This window comes from Tauraco erythrolophus, chromosome 19, assembly GCF_009769465.1.
Source record: "Tauraco erythrolophus isolate bTauEry1 chromosome 19, bTauEry1.pri, whole genome shotgun sequence".
NCBI classification, from domain to species: Eukaryota; Metazoa; Chordata; class Aves; order Musophagiformes; family Musophagidae; genus Tauraco; species Tauraco erythrolophus.
The window spans coordinates 7190347-7205580 of NC_141483.1; the positions used below are offsets into that span (position 1 = coordinate 7190347).

At 48.5% G+C, this 15234-nt stretch overlaps 1 protein-coding gene across 1 annotated transcript; it reads left to right on the forward strand.

The window, feature by feature from the left end:
• The first annotated feature begins 4007 nt into the window (after positions 1–4007).
• Positions 4008–6592, forward strand: GP1BB (glycoprotein Ib platelet subunit beta). Its single transcript, XM_086623477.1, has 2 exons — positions 4008–4197; positions 4907–6592. Exon 2 carries the CDS (start codon positions 5077–5079, stop codon positions 5689–5691), a length of 615 nt encoding a protein of 204 aa, XP_086479603.1. The 5' UTR covers positions 4008–4197; positions 4907–5076; the 3' UTR covers positions 5692–6592.
• The last annotated feature ends 8642 nt before the right edge of the window (positions 6593–15234 follow it).

Consider the following 15234-nt stretch of genomic DNA (forward strand, 5'->3'; position numbering starts at 1 on the left):
AGGCTTGTACGAGAGATCTGCAAGCCGCCTTTCCAGGCAGGTGTTGGGTAAGCCTGGTAGGTGCAGGAGTGTCACCACATGGGGCTGAGCACAGCCCAGCAGACTTGACACTTGCTCCCCTGCCCTTCCCCTGGGACTCAGCCTTTCTCCTCCTCCCTGGTTCGAGGCTTTTCCTGTCTCAGTGCTGGGAAGGCTGGTGGTTCTGCTGGGCAGAGATAAGAGCACTCTTTGGGCAGCAGCTTCTGTCCTGTTCTTGCTTCCTGCAGTATTTTTAACTTTAGTCCAGCCAGAGCAGAGCCCCAGAGTGTGATGTGCCTGACAGGGCAGACCTCACCAGCAACACTGCTGCGCTTGCAGGGTATCAGGGCTGTTGGAGGGAGAGACGCTGGCTCTTTCCTCTGACTCCAGGAAGTGCTGCCATGGGCTGGGCCCTTCTGCTCCTCTGGCTCCTGGCCTGATTCCTCTGTCCCCTTTCCCGTCCCCATTTGTACCTGCTCTTCCATCTCTGTCTCTCCCCAGTAGATCTCCCTGGGTAGGAAGCACAGTGCTGGCCAGGAATAGCCCTAAATTCTGTTAGCAGGTGCTGTGTTTTTCTGATTCCCCCCATTGGGCTTTAGAATCCTGATCAGAGCTTCTCCAGGTGGTGAGTAGGTTGGCTGGTTCCAGTTATTCACTGTACAGAGCCTCTGCTTAGCCAGAACGTGGGCTGCAGGGGCAGGGGAGAGACCCTGGCACAGAGTGAAAGGACAAAGTGAGGGTGGGAGCTCCTTGGCAGAAATGTGCAAGATGGGCAAGAGCAGCGTTCATCGGTGGGTTTTTTTATTTCATTATCCCTTGTATCAGGCTCGTAAGTGACAGTGGCAGTGTCAGCCTAGGAGCAGGGACAGGTTCAGCTTGTCATCAATAACATGCAGGACCAAGGTGCTTGAGGAGGAAATACAACCTTTCTTTGTAAGATGTGCTTAATTGATCAGTGGAGTAGCCTGAAACAGGAGCTTCCTCCAGGTTTTCTGGAACTGGTTTGCTGCTGTCCAAAGCAGGAGGACTGCTGAGTTCTCAACTTTATCCATGCTAGCATAACGGGAAACACCTTGCAGTACCTGTTCTCTATTTTCTTACACTAGTATTGTCTGTGAAGAGGATGTGCTGTTGCAAGCACGCCCTGTCCAGCTAAAGATGTTCCTCTTTCAAACATATTCATTCCTAGAAGATAAAGGAGACCTTACCCTTCAGTATGGACATAGAGGAGCTGACAGCTTTTATCTTGGGCTGTGTGCAGAAGTGCTGTGTGCTGGTGAGAGCACAGAGTACGCTGTTCACAGGCAGGCAGGATTGTCGAGGGTGAATCTGCCCCTGTCCTTCTGGGTGAGGAAGTCTCCATCAGCTCAGTGCACATGGCTCCTACATCAAGTCAATAGTCACAAGTCTGTCCTTTACAGAATGCTGAAGCCTTTGGCTACCAGCTGGCAAAGATGGTTCAAGTTGCACTTAGGAAAAAAAAAAGCACGGGAGTGAGGCACCAGAGACACCTTCTACAGAGGGGCAGTGGTGCTGCTGAAATCACGTCCCCATGTAGGAGGTTCCCTGCCCAGTGCACCAAAGTTTGGGGGCTGCCTGGAAAGGGATTAGAGATTGACTTTGGGGGGCACCAGGGATTCAGACTCTGTCCTGGAAGGTGGCATCTGTGTATTAATAAAGGTGGCGTGTTTTGTACCGCTGTGTTGGGCTGCACAGTAAGCAGAGAAGAGACTCCTGAACAAATGTAGCTTGGCCATTTGGCTCTGGCAGTGAGAAATGTGGAAAGTAATTTAACACCTCCCTTCATGCAACCCTCCACAGCCTCATATGCGACCCCTGCACTCCCGGGCACATTCCCATGCCTCTGCCAAGCTTTGCTCTGCTGAGGGACTCACTGCCGGGGTGGTGTCCCCCTCTGCAGAGCTGTCCCAGGGTGCAGCTGGGGCTGTTGGTGTAACATCTTGGACATTGTGCCTGACTGGGGAGGGAACCGTGGCGTGAACTCCTGATGTGCCGCTGCTGTGCTGGTCCTGCCTGTGCAGTCCTTGCTGCCTCCCCGCATGCCTCCCCGCAGAGAAGGAGGGAGCCCCACTCCTCGTGCTCTGCAATGGCGTTCCCTCCTCCTCCTCACAAACCCTACTGGGCTTTAACACTGGCTTGCTCCTGCCATGCGAGTTCCACACCCCCTGCTCCATTCCTAGGCTCTTTGTTTTCTGTCCATCTGTTGGGTTATTATAATATATATTTTTTTGTAAATTTCTGTTTGAAAATTTTGTCATTGTGAACAAAGAAAAATGAAACCTTTTAAAACATATCCATTTTATTAAATGATTATTGTTATTATTATTAATAATGTTTACTACCTGAATTGATCAGTGAAATAAATACATTCAAAAAAACCCACCTCTTTCTGTTTGATTTTCAGTCTCCTTGAGCAGCATTGGTGATACATTATGAGCAGGAGAAAGCAAAGCTGACTGTTTCTCCTTTTATCCAATTCCATCAAAGCAGGCTCCAGGCAGGGCTTCCTGCATGGGATTTCTGGCCTGTGCTTATGTCAGAAGCTAGACAAGATGACCCTGAAGTTCTTCTATCTTTAAGCTTCCCCTAGGAGCAGTGTCTAAATCAGCAATGGGCAGCTGGGCAGGATCCAGTCCCTGGAAATCCATTTTGTAAGTAGCCAAAGGAGCATTGCTGAGGCTGTGCTGCATGCAGAGCCAGGATGAGTCTGGCACTAGACCAGCTCCATGCCACACCTGACCTGAGCACTTGCCTGGGAATAAATGTAGCACCAAATGCATGAGACGAGGTAAGTTTGCTGAACAAACTTACCCTGCAGTAGTCAAGCTGCTCCCAAGTGGAAAGCAGGCCCTGCAGGTAAAACTGGATACGTTTGTTAGCCGAAGATCTCTTTCCCACTCTGCCTGCCTGCCACAGTGAAGCAACTGGAATGATCTGTTCCAAATTACTAGAAATTTAAAGCTTAATTGTTTTGTTTAGACCGTCAGAATTTTTCCTTTGGTTAGGCCCAAATTCTGCTATTGTTTATGCCCTAAATTCTCTTCACATCAGCTTGTTCAGAGCGTTCATAATTTCTGCTCAGTACAGTGCGCACAGTGCATGGTAATGGAAAGTTGGGCCCAATGGGGCAAGAGTTTTGCAATATGTTTCTGGGGGCCTTGTCCTAAGGAGCATAGCCATTGTCTAGAGTCAGGCTGATGGCAGAAAAACGTCTTCGAAGGTGCGATGGTCTTGAGAAGACAAGATTGTTCCTAAATGTAGTTTTGACTCTTGGACTTATCTGTTCAAGTACTTATGTAATGCAACTTCTGAATAAAAGATGCGGTCGTCTTTCTCAGTAACTGCAAGTTGTACTCATCGAGAGCTGCTGACTCACTTGGCTATCAAAAGAGCAGTCCTTTGGAGCATTATCTTTCCCAGTCTGTCGTCTTTCCTGTGAATCTAACTATTTTGATGTAGACAGTGAAACGCCAAGAGTTATATTTTCCCCCTGTAACAATCATGAGAGGATGCAAGTGCCTGGAGGATCTTTCTCCTTGGCTCAGCTATTGACACCAGTGTGGTCACTGGAAGTCCATTTCTTTCAGCAGATCTTCCACTGCTAATTAGGAGTAGATTTGTATCACTGCTTCAAGGAAAACCTCAGGATCAGCACACTGCAAAGTGCTGGGTCTTGCCATTCTGCCAAAGATAGTCTTCCTGATGAGATGGGAAACCAAAGGCCACAGTGCTTAGGGAGTGTAGTACAAACCAGTAACATCACCTTCCAGGTTGAAATGTGTTTTGAGTTACTACTTTGCAGTCGAGACTTTGTGATGTTTCAGTTGCTCTGAGCATGTGGGCCCAGAATCATCGTTGCCAGTACTGTCTGCATCTCTCCCAGCAAACATGTTCTTGCGAGCAGTGTCAGCTCCCATTTCTTGGAAGGTTTGCTCAATGAAGCCTCAGCTTCCGCTGACATGCAGCAAACTTGCAGGAAGGCCTCATGTGGGAGGTGTCCCTGGGATGAGCCTGACCCTTATCTTGCCAGCCAGCTGCAAGGGGATTATCCAGGAGCTCAGCTATGCAGCTGCAAACACTCTTGCACTGGCTGGGCTGCCCTAAGACCTTCCTCTTGTGTTGTAAAGCCAACAAGAAAGCAAAGATTGAACTACACTGGTAAGTCAACAAAGCTACTTTCTGTTCTCTTTATTTTGTTTTTATTTGGTTGACATACTGCACAGAAAGCACTGTCTTGTGGCAGGTATGTGTAGTTGTTCTAAAGAAGTTATAGCAGCTGGTGTGTTCAGCAGTGGTGTGAGACTGCAATACAGAGACAGCTCATTGACCCATGTCTCCCAGCACGGTCACAGCTCCAGAAGGAGATTATTCACCTGCTGGAGCAATGTCTAGCACAGCAAACACTGACCTCCACCCTTGGTGGTCAGCACCCTCTCTGCTGGCCAAGGACTTATCACTTCTTTTCAAAACTGGAAAGACTATTTTTTACTTGTGGCAACAGTAAATTTATTTCTGAATATCCTTTTGCAGTTTGCATGAACAAAGCTTTGCTTACAGGTGTAATTCAGAGCTATGATAAGGCATGAGCAGTTTCATATTCTAATTTTGATTCCTTGACATAAATTTCATTGACATAAATTTTCTTGGTCTACCCTAGTAATGCGCCTCCAGTAACGCTGAAAATATAAGCAGCTCTTGTATGCTTCTGAGGACTAGTGAAAATGAATTTGATGGCTTCATCTAAGCCTCCCAGTAGCCATCTGCTCATATCCCTCCTCAAATCCAAGGTTGGAAGACCAGGAACATTCTCTATCTTGTAATGAGAGACCAAGAATTTGTACACTTCTTTTAACTCTGTTCTTTTCAGACCTCTCGCATCTCCTGTGAAGGACACCGAATTCACTCAACTTTAGAAACTCATCCTCAGAACAAGCCAACAAAAGACCTGGGCTGTGGTGTCAGTCCTAGAGTGTGTGGTGTCTACTTGCCTGGTCTCCACCTCATCCAGTCTTACCAGGGGAGCGTTTGCAGGTGAAGATGAACAGTGGAATTCTCTTCTTGTCCCTCCTTGGCTTTGTCCCACTCGTGATACCCATGTGCCCTGTGCCATGCAAGTGTGCTACCAACATTATTGACTGCACTTCGAAAGGCCTAACTGTAGCAAAACTACCAGTTACCTTCCGCCCTTCGGCTGAAATTATCCACCTTGGTTACAACAGGCTCACCTCTATTCCCAATGGGCTCTTTGACAATCTAAAGAGCCTCCAGGTAGTCTACCTACAGGGCAACCCTTGGGAATGCAACTGTGACATCCTCTACTTGCGCTCGTGGCTCCAGTGGCAGCAGAACCGGACCTTATACAGGGATGTGAGATGCAGCGCCCCAGCTCACCTGCAGGACCGAATCATTGCCTATCTTACAGAAGATGAGATCATCTCCACGTGCCAGTACTGGTACTGCAGCCTGGCTTTCTTCTCTCAGCTCTGTCTCTTCATCTTCCTTTTCCTCCAGGGTATCTTGGTTATCTTCATCATAGTCTACCTGCAGAAATTTCGGAGAATGAGCAGTGAAGCCCGGAGCACCACTCAAGATCTACACCAGCACGTGGACACCTGGGTATCTTCTTCAAGAAGCCCCTACAACAGTGATTAACGTCACAAGACTGAAGACCCTCCTCCTCCTCGCATGATGCTGTGCCAAGGTCATGTGGTTTGTGATATCCAGAGGGTACAATTCAGTGCAGCATCTGATGCTGACTCAAGTCCGAAGCGGGACTTGAACTAATCAGACAGTTGCTGTATTTCCAAAGACCTGATCTTGTGGTTTTTAATGCTTTAAACTCTTCAGCATGATCTTGATTGCTTTGCTGAGCTAGGAGTAGTTCTGGTTTGGTAGACTAAGGAAATCATAAACTACAGCAGCCAGAACTGACTCAGACTGCTCATAAACTCGTAGGGACTACAGTGCTCGATCCCTCCTATGCTAGCATATTTCAGCCATGCTTTCCACGGTGCTCTGGTCGCATTGGGTCAGATGAGGACAGAGGTGGACAGTGAACAGTTAAGGTACCGGAGTAGGACAGTGGAGAAATAGTTTCCTTGGTGCTACCACAGATTGCCTTAGTAACTTTGAACAAGAGACTTAGTCTTCTCCTGACTCAGTTTCCCATCAGTAAAAGGGAAAGGATGTTTCTTCTTGCCTGATGCATCTTTTCCAATGTTCTCCTGGCAGAAGGAGGAGGAGGATGTTTAAAAGCCTACTCATTTACCCTATCTTAATTCCTTTTAACCTACGGATAGTTTTAATACTGACTTCGACATGTACTTGGTCAGCTTGGGGCCCTGAATGTTTGTGAGAAATTCACCCTCAAGCCAAGGGTTGTTGAGACCAGAGGCTGTTTCTGACTGTGCTTGTACAGCGCCAGGCACAGGAGAGCTGATCTTTTTAGAGACTCGAACTGCAAAACCCATGAATGTGCCTACTGCTGGTTATGGTGTCCCTTAATTATTTTTGGAACGAAGTAAAATTGAAATAAAATAATGATGCGTGATGATGTAAATGGCTTATTTTTCCATTCTACACCAGGTAGGGATCGTGCACACTCTCTCCTGCACCCTGGCAGTTTCTCACACTTTACACTCAGCCTTTGTTCTGAGCAAAACACTGCCGAAGGCAGGTGGACATGTTACCAGAAGCGCACCACAGGGTCAAACTTTGACAGTCACCGGCTTCCACCACGGGCCAGTCTAAATGCGGAATTTCTTCTAGTTCCACCAAGTTGCTGCCTATTTTTCCACGCTGCGGGCTGGAAAGGGGAGGGCGTTTCTGGGTGCGAGCGCGCCCGTAGGGCCATGGCCCTGCCGGCTGGGGGCGAACGGCCCCGTGCCCTCCGGCCCGGCCCCGGGGGGTTCCCGTTCTCCTCCGCGGCCCTCAGCTCGCACGGAAACCCCCGTCTGGTGACAGCCGGCGGCCGCGACGGGACAACCGGCAGGCGGCGGTGCCTCGCGCCGGCGCTACCGGCCGCTGCCGGTCACTAACGGCCGCTACCGGCCGCCGCGCGCCCCTGCCGGTCCGGGTTGGCCCTGAGCGCCCTCGGCCGGAGCGCGCCCGCACCTGCGGCGCGAGGCTGCCTGAGGGGAGCGCGTGAGGAGCGAAGAGCGAGAGCTCCCTGAGAAAAGGCGGGTTCTGGGGCTCCCGTGCCTCGCGTCGCGTCATGTCGGCTCGGCTCGTCCCGGGGCTGTGCCAGCCCCAAAAGCGCGAAGCACTGCGGTGGAACAAGCCTCGGGTGCCGGGACAGAGGCCGAGGTGGGAAGATGGGGTCCGGTCTGCGGGACGGATCCCCCTTGCCGTGCCGAGGGAGGCTGGCGTGCAGCGTGGCGGGTGGCGTCGAAGGCTGAGGAGGACGTCCCCCGTCATGGACGGGCAAGCCTGACGTGAGGTGAGCGACACGGCTCTGCCCCAGGGGACCACTTTCCTCCCTTTCCTCTTCCTGCCCCACATCCCCCCAGCACTAACCCTCCATGGCATGAGCATGACGGGATGTTGCACCGCAGCACCCAAGGAGAGGGAGTTCCAGCTAAGATTGGTTTTTTCTTCTGGGGATTGGAGCTTGCTGCACTCTGTAGCCCATGCACCTCTCACCACGGGCTGTGACGTGCCCTGCAACATCACCAGTGACCACCTCCAAGGGGGACACAGCTCTGCTGAGGAGCCTGCTCTATGGAGATGCCCAAATTGATGCTCCATGAGGACCTCTGACACTTTCAAATATCTGCTTTTAAGTACTCTTTTTTTTTTTTTTCTTTTCCATTTCCCTGGGAAACAAACTTTCCACAGGAATAGAAAGCCTGTTTTCTGTCTTGTTCTTCCCTGGTCTCCTTTTCCCAGAAACGAGATGCACATGTGTAAGGAAGAAGCCCAACCCACTGTCTTCCCTTCACCTCCTCCTTCTTGTTTCTTTAGATCAATTATACTGTTATTTTAGCTGGTTTATGCCTGTTGCTGAAGTTCCTGTCCTTTACTGATACATGCAAGGAATGTAAAAGGCCCTTTGCTTTCCCAATACTATTGCAAAGTGTGCTAGTGTGGCAGAATTTTTTTGCCTGCAGATTTTTAGCTGAGTTCACCTGGGTTAGAGGATGTCAATAGTGCATGTGGGCAGGCACTGACAGTGCTACAGGCACAGGCTCAGCTGCTGGGAGAGACTGGGCTGTGAGCAGGCGTGATCCCAGCCCTGTGACTGTTTAGCTGCCTGTCAGCAGTGCCGTGGGGTGCTGGAAAACCTTCAGGACTCGATGTGCCCACAAAGACAGAACAACTGCTGACTCTGGTTTCACTTCCCTGGGGAGGCAGGAGGGGTCCCAACTCTGCGTCGTTAATTCTTGGCACATGAAAGGTAAAAGCCTTTTTGGCATCATTTGCACCTGTGAAGAATGTGACCAGCCATAGCAACGTGATAATGTATTTCACTGAGCGTGGAGTGATTTGTATGCCATGGCAGCATGTCTAATCCATAAATCTAGAGCCTGCATGTCTTAGCTTCTCCTGGCTCAGAAAGCTGCACGTCACAGATGCTTTCTTGCTCTGCCAGCCTGTGGCGGATCTGCTGTGCTGCTGCTGAAGGGAGAACCGGCTTTCTTTCTGAAGGGACTGTCCAAGGCAGCACAGTGGCTCCAAAGGGGAAGCAGTGGTGAAATATGGCAAAGATAAATGCAAGCTATTAAGCTGCTCTGCAAATCACTTCCTAGTACCAAGGCCGATCCAACACCTGGGCATACAGGATTGGGCTGCCAGGCCTGCTGAATGGGCTGCTGCATTGCCAAATGTTTAGAGTGCTTCCAAGCAGCTCCTTTCTCTGAAAGATACCGGGTTAGAAAACCCTAGGAATCCAAACAAAGTGTGTTTGCAGCCTTTGTGATGCAGAGCTCCAAACCTGACGTGTCTAAAAAGCAGGTCAGCACTTCTTAAGTGAAGGGCGAAATGGTTGGTAGATGACATTGGGGAAGGCACACTGGTTCTTCCTTCTTTCAAATGCCCTCTTTTTCGGTTATCTGCATGGTGACTCTTGCGTGTTTTGCAGAGTTAAAGAAGTCTTGAAAGCAAAGCAAGCTGATTCTGGAGCCTAGAGAATTTTAGCCCCAAATCCCACAGAGAACCAGTTTTTCAGTCCCTGTACCTTATGGTGATAGTGGTTATATTTTGCTTCAAGATTGCTGCAGGTGCTTGTTTACAGATCGTCTGGGTTCATGTGACACCTGGGAACCTATCCCTGTTGTTATAAATAGACTTTCACAGTTTGTGCACCTTGCTATGTGGGATGAAAATATCGCATTTGTACACAAAAAGCACAAATCATTATCATTCACTGCAGAGCTTGGTCACTGAGACAGGCCAATTCTATGCAACAGCTGGAGATTAAGCAGTGCTTGGAGAGCGTATGGAGGAAAGTCCTGCAGAAGCATGGCATATCCTAGTCTCACACAGTCACAGCTGTATGCCGTGCGTCTGTCTAAATGAGAACATTCAATACATGCCTTGATGCCAGCTTGATCTGGATTTTGTTACATTGCTCACAAATTAAAAAGACGTTTTTCATGGTTGTTAATATGAGGCTACCTGGTCTTCTTCAAACTCGTTTCCCTTCAGAATTGAAGTATGCAGGGCATCTCAGAAAGAGTGCTAAGAAAAGCAGTGTTGATTCCACATCATGGGTCATCTTGTCTGTCCTAGAGTGCAAGGGAGAAGAATTATTTTTGAAATGGCTTTCACTTTTCTTTTTGTATACTTGCATATGAAAACTGAGGCTCCCTCAGGCTTGTAAGCCTGATTTTTAGAGGGCTTTCATGAAGAGCACATGGTCTAATTTAACAGGTTTCTGCAAATGATTCCTTATCTTGTATAAATGCCTTGAAAGCAGCAGGTTGCAGTGTTAAGGTTTGTTCTGAAGATAGTATGTGCGTACATACTGTATGTCTAGATAAAGGTATATGTTCCCTGGAAGGACAGGATAGAGCATTGCTGGAGGACATAAAAGATTTAAGCAGTTTTAGTCCAAAAGAAACACAAATCACCCTCTTAAATCTACACGTAATTTTTTTCCTATTTCTTTACACATCTCTTGGTCTGCTTCTGCTCTGAAATGTTTGTGACTATCGAGAATAGAATATGCTGGGAGGTATTTCTCTATATTTCCACATAGGAGGATTAATCTGAGAGTTATGAAACCAAAATGCCAAGAATGCTCTCTGTGGCTACCTAATGGTTTAGGCTGCATAGCGCTGATCTGCCGTCCTCGTCTGTGGCAGCTGATGATCACTTCTAACCTGCTTCGGCACAGCTGTTTGATGCCATACCAATGTTGTTCATTTTGCGTGGAAACAGCGCTCTGCTCATTGCATGAAAGGCTGTCTCCAGAGCCGTTACTCATATCGACATGTAATTTGGGTTTGCTCTCGGGAGAGGGCAGCAAATAGCTTTTAGTCTCTTTTTTTCTTCGCTTTTACTAGTAAAATCAACGTAAGATGTGGGCGTGGGAGAGGATGAAGGCGAGTGTCATGTGTGTCTGCCCAAAGAGACTGACAATGATGCTCCAAACTTAGTTGCCCAAGCAGCAGACGTTGTTTTTTGAACCCATAACTACTAGCTTAAACAGTCCTTTTGTTGGTGTTCCAAAAAATCAGACTGAAACTGAGAGGAGGAGAAGGTGGGCATTGTGTTGCTATGGCCATGATGGAAATAGTCTTGGTTCTCTGGGGAGTGTTTAGGCTGACGAGCTTTGGAGGGCTGAAAAAAACTTGCCCATCACCACTATGTGGTGAGAGCAGTGGGTTTCCCCTGGTGTGCTTGTTGGAGATGGGAAGGTGCCTGGAGGATTAGTGGGAGGTAGGTGCTCTGAGAATACCCCAGGGCTAGGTAGGACAGAGGTGCAGAACGGTTCAGAGTTATTTGGGCTGGTTCTGTGCATCCGTGGGGCAGAGAATGCCGAGGCTGAACAGGCAAACATGTAAGCACCCAGGGAATTTGAATGTCCCTGGACTGGGCAGGAGCTGTGGGGAGCTGAAGTCTGGATTGAAGTGCTGTGAAACACCGACATCTCCTGTTATGAATCATAGCCCTTAGCTTGGTTGTCTCTTATGGGATACGATAAGGGCTGTGCCAGTGTTTGGGAAACTTTTTCCACCAGGGGCTGTTACCTCTGGCATTCTCAAGCTCACCAGAGATGATGCGGGTGCCCACACTTGCTCTGCATCTCCATTACCTGATCTTTCAACACAGTGTTAGCAAGCTAATTTTTTTCCCAGGATAAGACTTTAATTCCCTCCCATTGATCATGGCCAAAGAAGACAGCTCAAATGGAGATTTTATTCCAGAAACAATGGCCCCCTTATGTACCGTGTCATGCTCTCTGTAAATGAACCTGCTGGTGAAATGAAGGCTTTTCCCCAGGCTGTTTTGTACCTTTCTCAGGTGAATCTTCGTATTAGATCAGCTGCCTGGATTCCTGCAGGGAGAGAGAATGGAGGTAAAGCGTGAAATCTTTGTTCCATAGGACATGAGACAAAATGACAGTTAGTGGGACTTGGGCTTCCTATTTAGCTTCCATAAGTCCTTACGTGCTGCAGCGCGATTTTCCACATTTAAAACCTATGAAGCAGAAGGCAGTTTCCCTGCGCAGCTGTACATGTTTTTCTGCCTTGTAATGCCTCCTCCGGGTTCAGTCCAAAGCCTCCGCCCTGGGCTGGCTGTTCACTTCAAACCAAAGCTGGCACCATCTTTCTTGCCTCATCCTCAGCTCTGCGGTGAGCTGCTGCCTATTCTGTTGATATCGGCTCTTCCCCACCCTTCCCAGTGCAGTCAGCATTTCCCAAGTTGTACATAGAAAATAGCTTGCTACTTTCTCATGTTTGGTCCTTTGCCAGCTGAACTGCATCAAAACTATCCAACTGATTAATTTGATGAACCAGTGCAGAAGGCTTTGAAAGCAAGACATTGGTGTTCAGGGGGCCTACAGGAAAGCTGGAGAGGGACTTTTTACAAGGGTGTGTAGTGATAGGACAAGGGGCAATGGATTTAAACTGAAAGAGGGCAGATTTAGATTAGATATAAGAAAGAAATTCTTTACATTGAGGGTGGTGAGGTACTGGAACAGGTTGCCCAGAGAAGTTGTGGATGCCCCATCCCTGGAGGTGTTCAAGGCCAGGTTGGATGAGGCTTTGGGCAACCTGGTGTAGTGGAGGATTTCCCTGCCCATGGCAGGGGGGTTGGAACTAGATGATCTTTGAGGTCCCTTCCAACCCTAACCATTCTATGATTCTATGACCGCTTCCTCTCCTCTTGTCCCCCTGCCACTATCTGTCAAGAATGGCATTTTAGTGATCCCTTTGCTTCTTTTCCTCTTTGCCCGAGACTTGCAAAAGTGCAAGAAGCAATGTTGTCATTTCTCTGCTGCCTGCCCCTTAATGAAGGGAAACTCCCTCCAAATGCTGTGCCTGAATTTCAGTGTCCATATTCCCCTGCAGTTTCCTACAGTGCTTCAGGTAGAGTGTTTTGTATCTGTCCTTCTCTGGTTCTTGGTCTGAGCAAAAACAGGACTGTAACGTTCTCTATTTCTGTGTTGAGTGAGCGAGGCACATGGAGAGGAGGAAAAGAGATGTGCTTGCCTAAGGTAAGGGTGGAGAGAAAGAGAGAATTGCATTGTGAGATATATTTTCATGTGCGGATCTGAGAAAAGGCTCTGCAGTGAGTGCAGCACGGTTTGAGCTATGTGGTGGTGTTTGCACTCCGGGAGAAATCACTCTTTGGGTAAGTCGCTGTGTCGCAATAAGCCAGCGCCCTAGTTTCTGTTCCAGATGTGCAGGGGGAAAATGATGTGGAGATGCAACTGCTGAAAACGTGTGTAACTTGAAGGCAGTGGAGTGAAATTCTAGCCCTGCTCTGTTCTGCCATTGACTTCAGTAAAGCCAGGGTTCACTGAAGGAGCCTTTGGAGCATGTGCTAGGCCGTGCACACAAACTGCCAAGACGATTCTCTTATTTAATGAGATCCAATGCAGGAAGGCACAGCTGCGAGGCAAGGGCACTGATTATGCACGTCTTGGAAGAGTAACGTTAGTTATGTACAGTAAGGCAAAGTATGTCTAAAACCACTGCAAGGATCTGAGTTCTGTCAAAATGAGAGGAAACTGGGATGAAAGTTGGACACTGTATCCCCTAAACTTGTTCCAGTGCTTAATTAGTTGTGGAAAAAATTAGCATGTAATTTCAATCCCTGTTTGTCTGTGAGTTTCCAGCATTCCTGCCTTGCCTTGCCTTTATCTGTAGATGTCTGTGAGGCTCCCGTGTGCTAAGCACTCCACGTTCCCAGGGATGGGAAATTGTGAAATCCGTGTGGGATGGGAAATTATCTCAGATATTCCCCATCTTAGATAGGGGGGGGAAAGTGTATCTTGGAAATTATTCAGCTGAAACCCAGGTCATACAACTGGTGTGTTCATCTTCATGCTCACCCTCCTTCCTACAAGCAACCCACTTGACTTTCTAAATGAAAAATTACTCTAATCCAAAAATTGGAGCTTCAGTATTTGTGAACTGGAAAACGGACATCTAAACAAGTCCTCTGATTTATATATCTTTTTTAATCCATGTTTTAAAAATAGGTACTTACACCAAATGTTCCTTGGTCTTTCCAACTTGGAGGTTTCGTATTAAAATAAGAATTCACTGAACGGTTTCCACCAGCTTTGTATCTCATACAGTGAGGAGGGTCTGTCTGCAGAAGTTTCTTTCATTGCATGCAAAGAGACAGCAGAGGAACAGAACATTTACATGGGGTAAATGAACTTTGTCAGTAGGACTACCAGTGACCTCGTGGCTCAGCGGGCTGCTGCTGTTGAGGAGAGGTAGCTTATGGTCCCATCTGGAGGCAAGCTTCTGCAGCATAAATCTTCCTGCAAGAGGCTGGATCCTGCCTAAGTTACAGCTTTATTTTTGCTTTGCACTGCAAGTAGATCCACCTGATGGAAGCAGTGCAGGACTGACAGCATTTGGGGTTTCTCTCCTGGAAAGCAGAAGACAGTGATCCAGCAGGTCTTGGAAGGACTCCCAGGACCCCTGGAGGTGCTGAGCTGCATGTGTTGACACACTGGGTGTCCAGCGCCTGCTATATCTCTCTTATTTCAAAGGAAATGTCAGTCAGAGAGGGAACATCTCCTCTGTTGGGAAGCAGATGGAGCGGGTATCAAACAGGAGCTTTTGCTAGGGCAGGAGGCAGCCTCTTGCATGGAAGGGAAGGGAAGAGAAGGGAGCAGGCAGGGATGGTGACAGCTGATCCAGCGCAGGGATGGCCTGGCATTAGCACAGTCAAAGGCCTTGGGCTCTCTGCTCGCTGTGAACAGGCTGCAGTCCCAGAGATGCTGGGGTGAGGTCTCCTTGGGCTGTCTATAGTGGCTGGCAGGGGAAGCGGATGGGATGCAATGCTGAGCTTCGGTGCTGCACAGTTGACAGCTGCACGCTGCCAAGTCTCTGCATCCCTCTGCATAGGCATCAACAGGGCATAAGGTAACTTATGTTAGGCTGGTACAGAGATGGACATCTGTGCCCAAAGCTGAGAGGTTGTGTGGACCTGCTCTCCTTCCTGCTGTTAGAGCCGTCAGGAACCTTGTGTAAACTGTGCCATGGTTTTAATGGCTATCCATTAGAAGAGATAACTTATTACCCATGGGGCACTATCTCTTACCATTCTCTGGAGCAGTTCTCCTGAATCCTTGGGCCATGAGTGGATTCACCAGTGTTACCCATATCGAATGAGACAGGCTGTTCTCCACTTGGCAGTTGCAGAGTTGGACTGATGCTACAGGATTGCTAGAGGGCATCGTGGCTAGGAGATCCTCACTAGCTGCCTGAGGTGGCCAACACTAACACATCTTCAGAGGTGTTTCTGCTCAGCTTCCCTGAGCAAGGAAGCTCTGACCTGAGTGCTGCAAAGACAAAGAGGTCCCTGGCAGGCATGTGGGAGCGTTCATTGCTGGCTGTTCGTTTGCTGTTGTGAGCTGCCTAGGAAAGGTTTTCTCACTCACCTAGGGAGGAAGAACCTCACTGCCGAGCTCAGCATCACTGCTACTGATGCTTAAAGCAAGCTGGCAGTGAACAGCCTTCAGGATGAAGTCTGCACTTGCCTGGGAGTGAGCAGAAAAAAGGG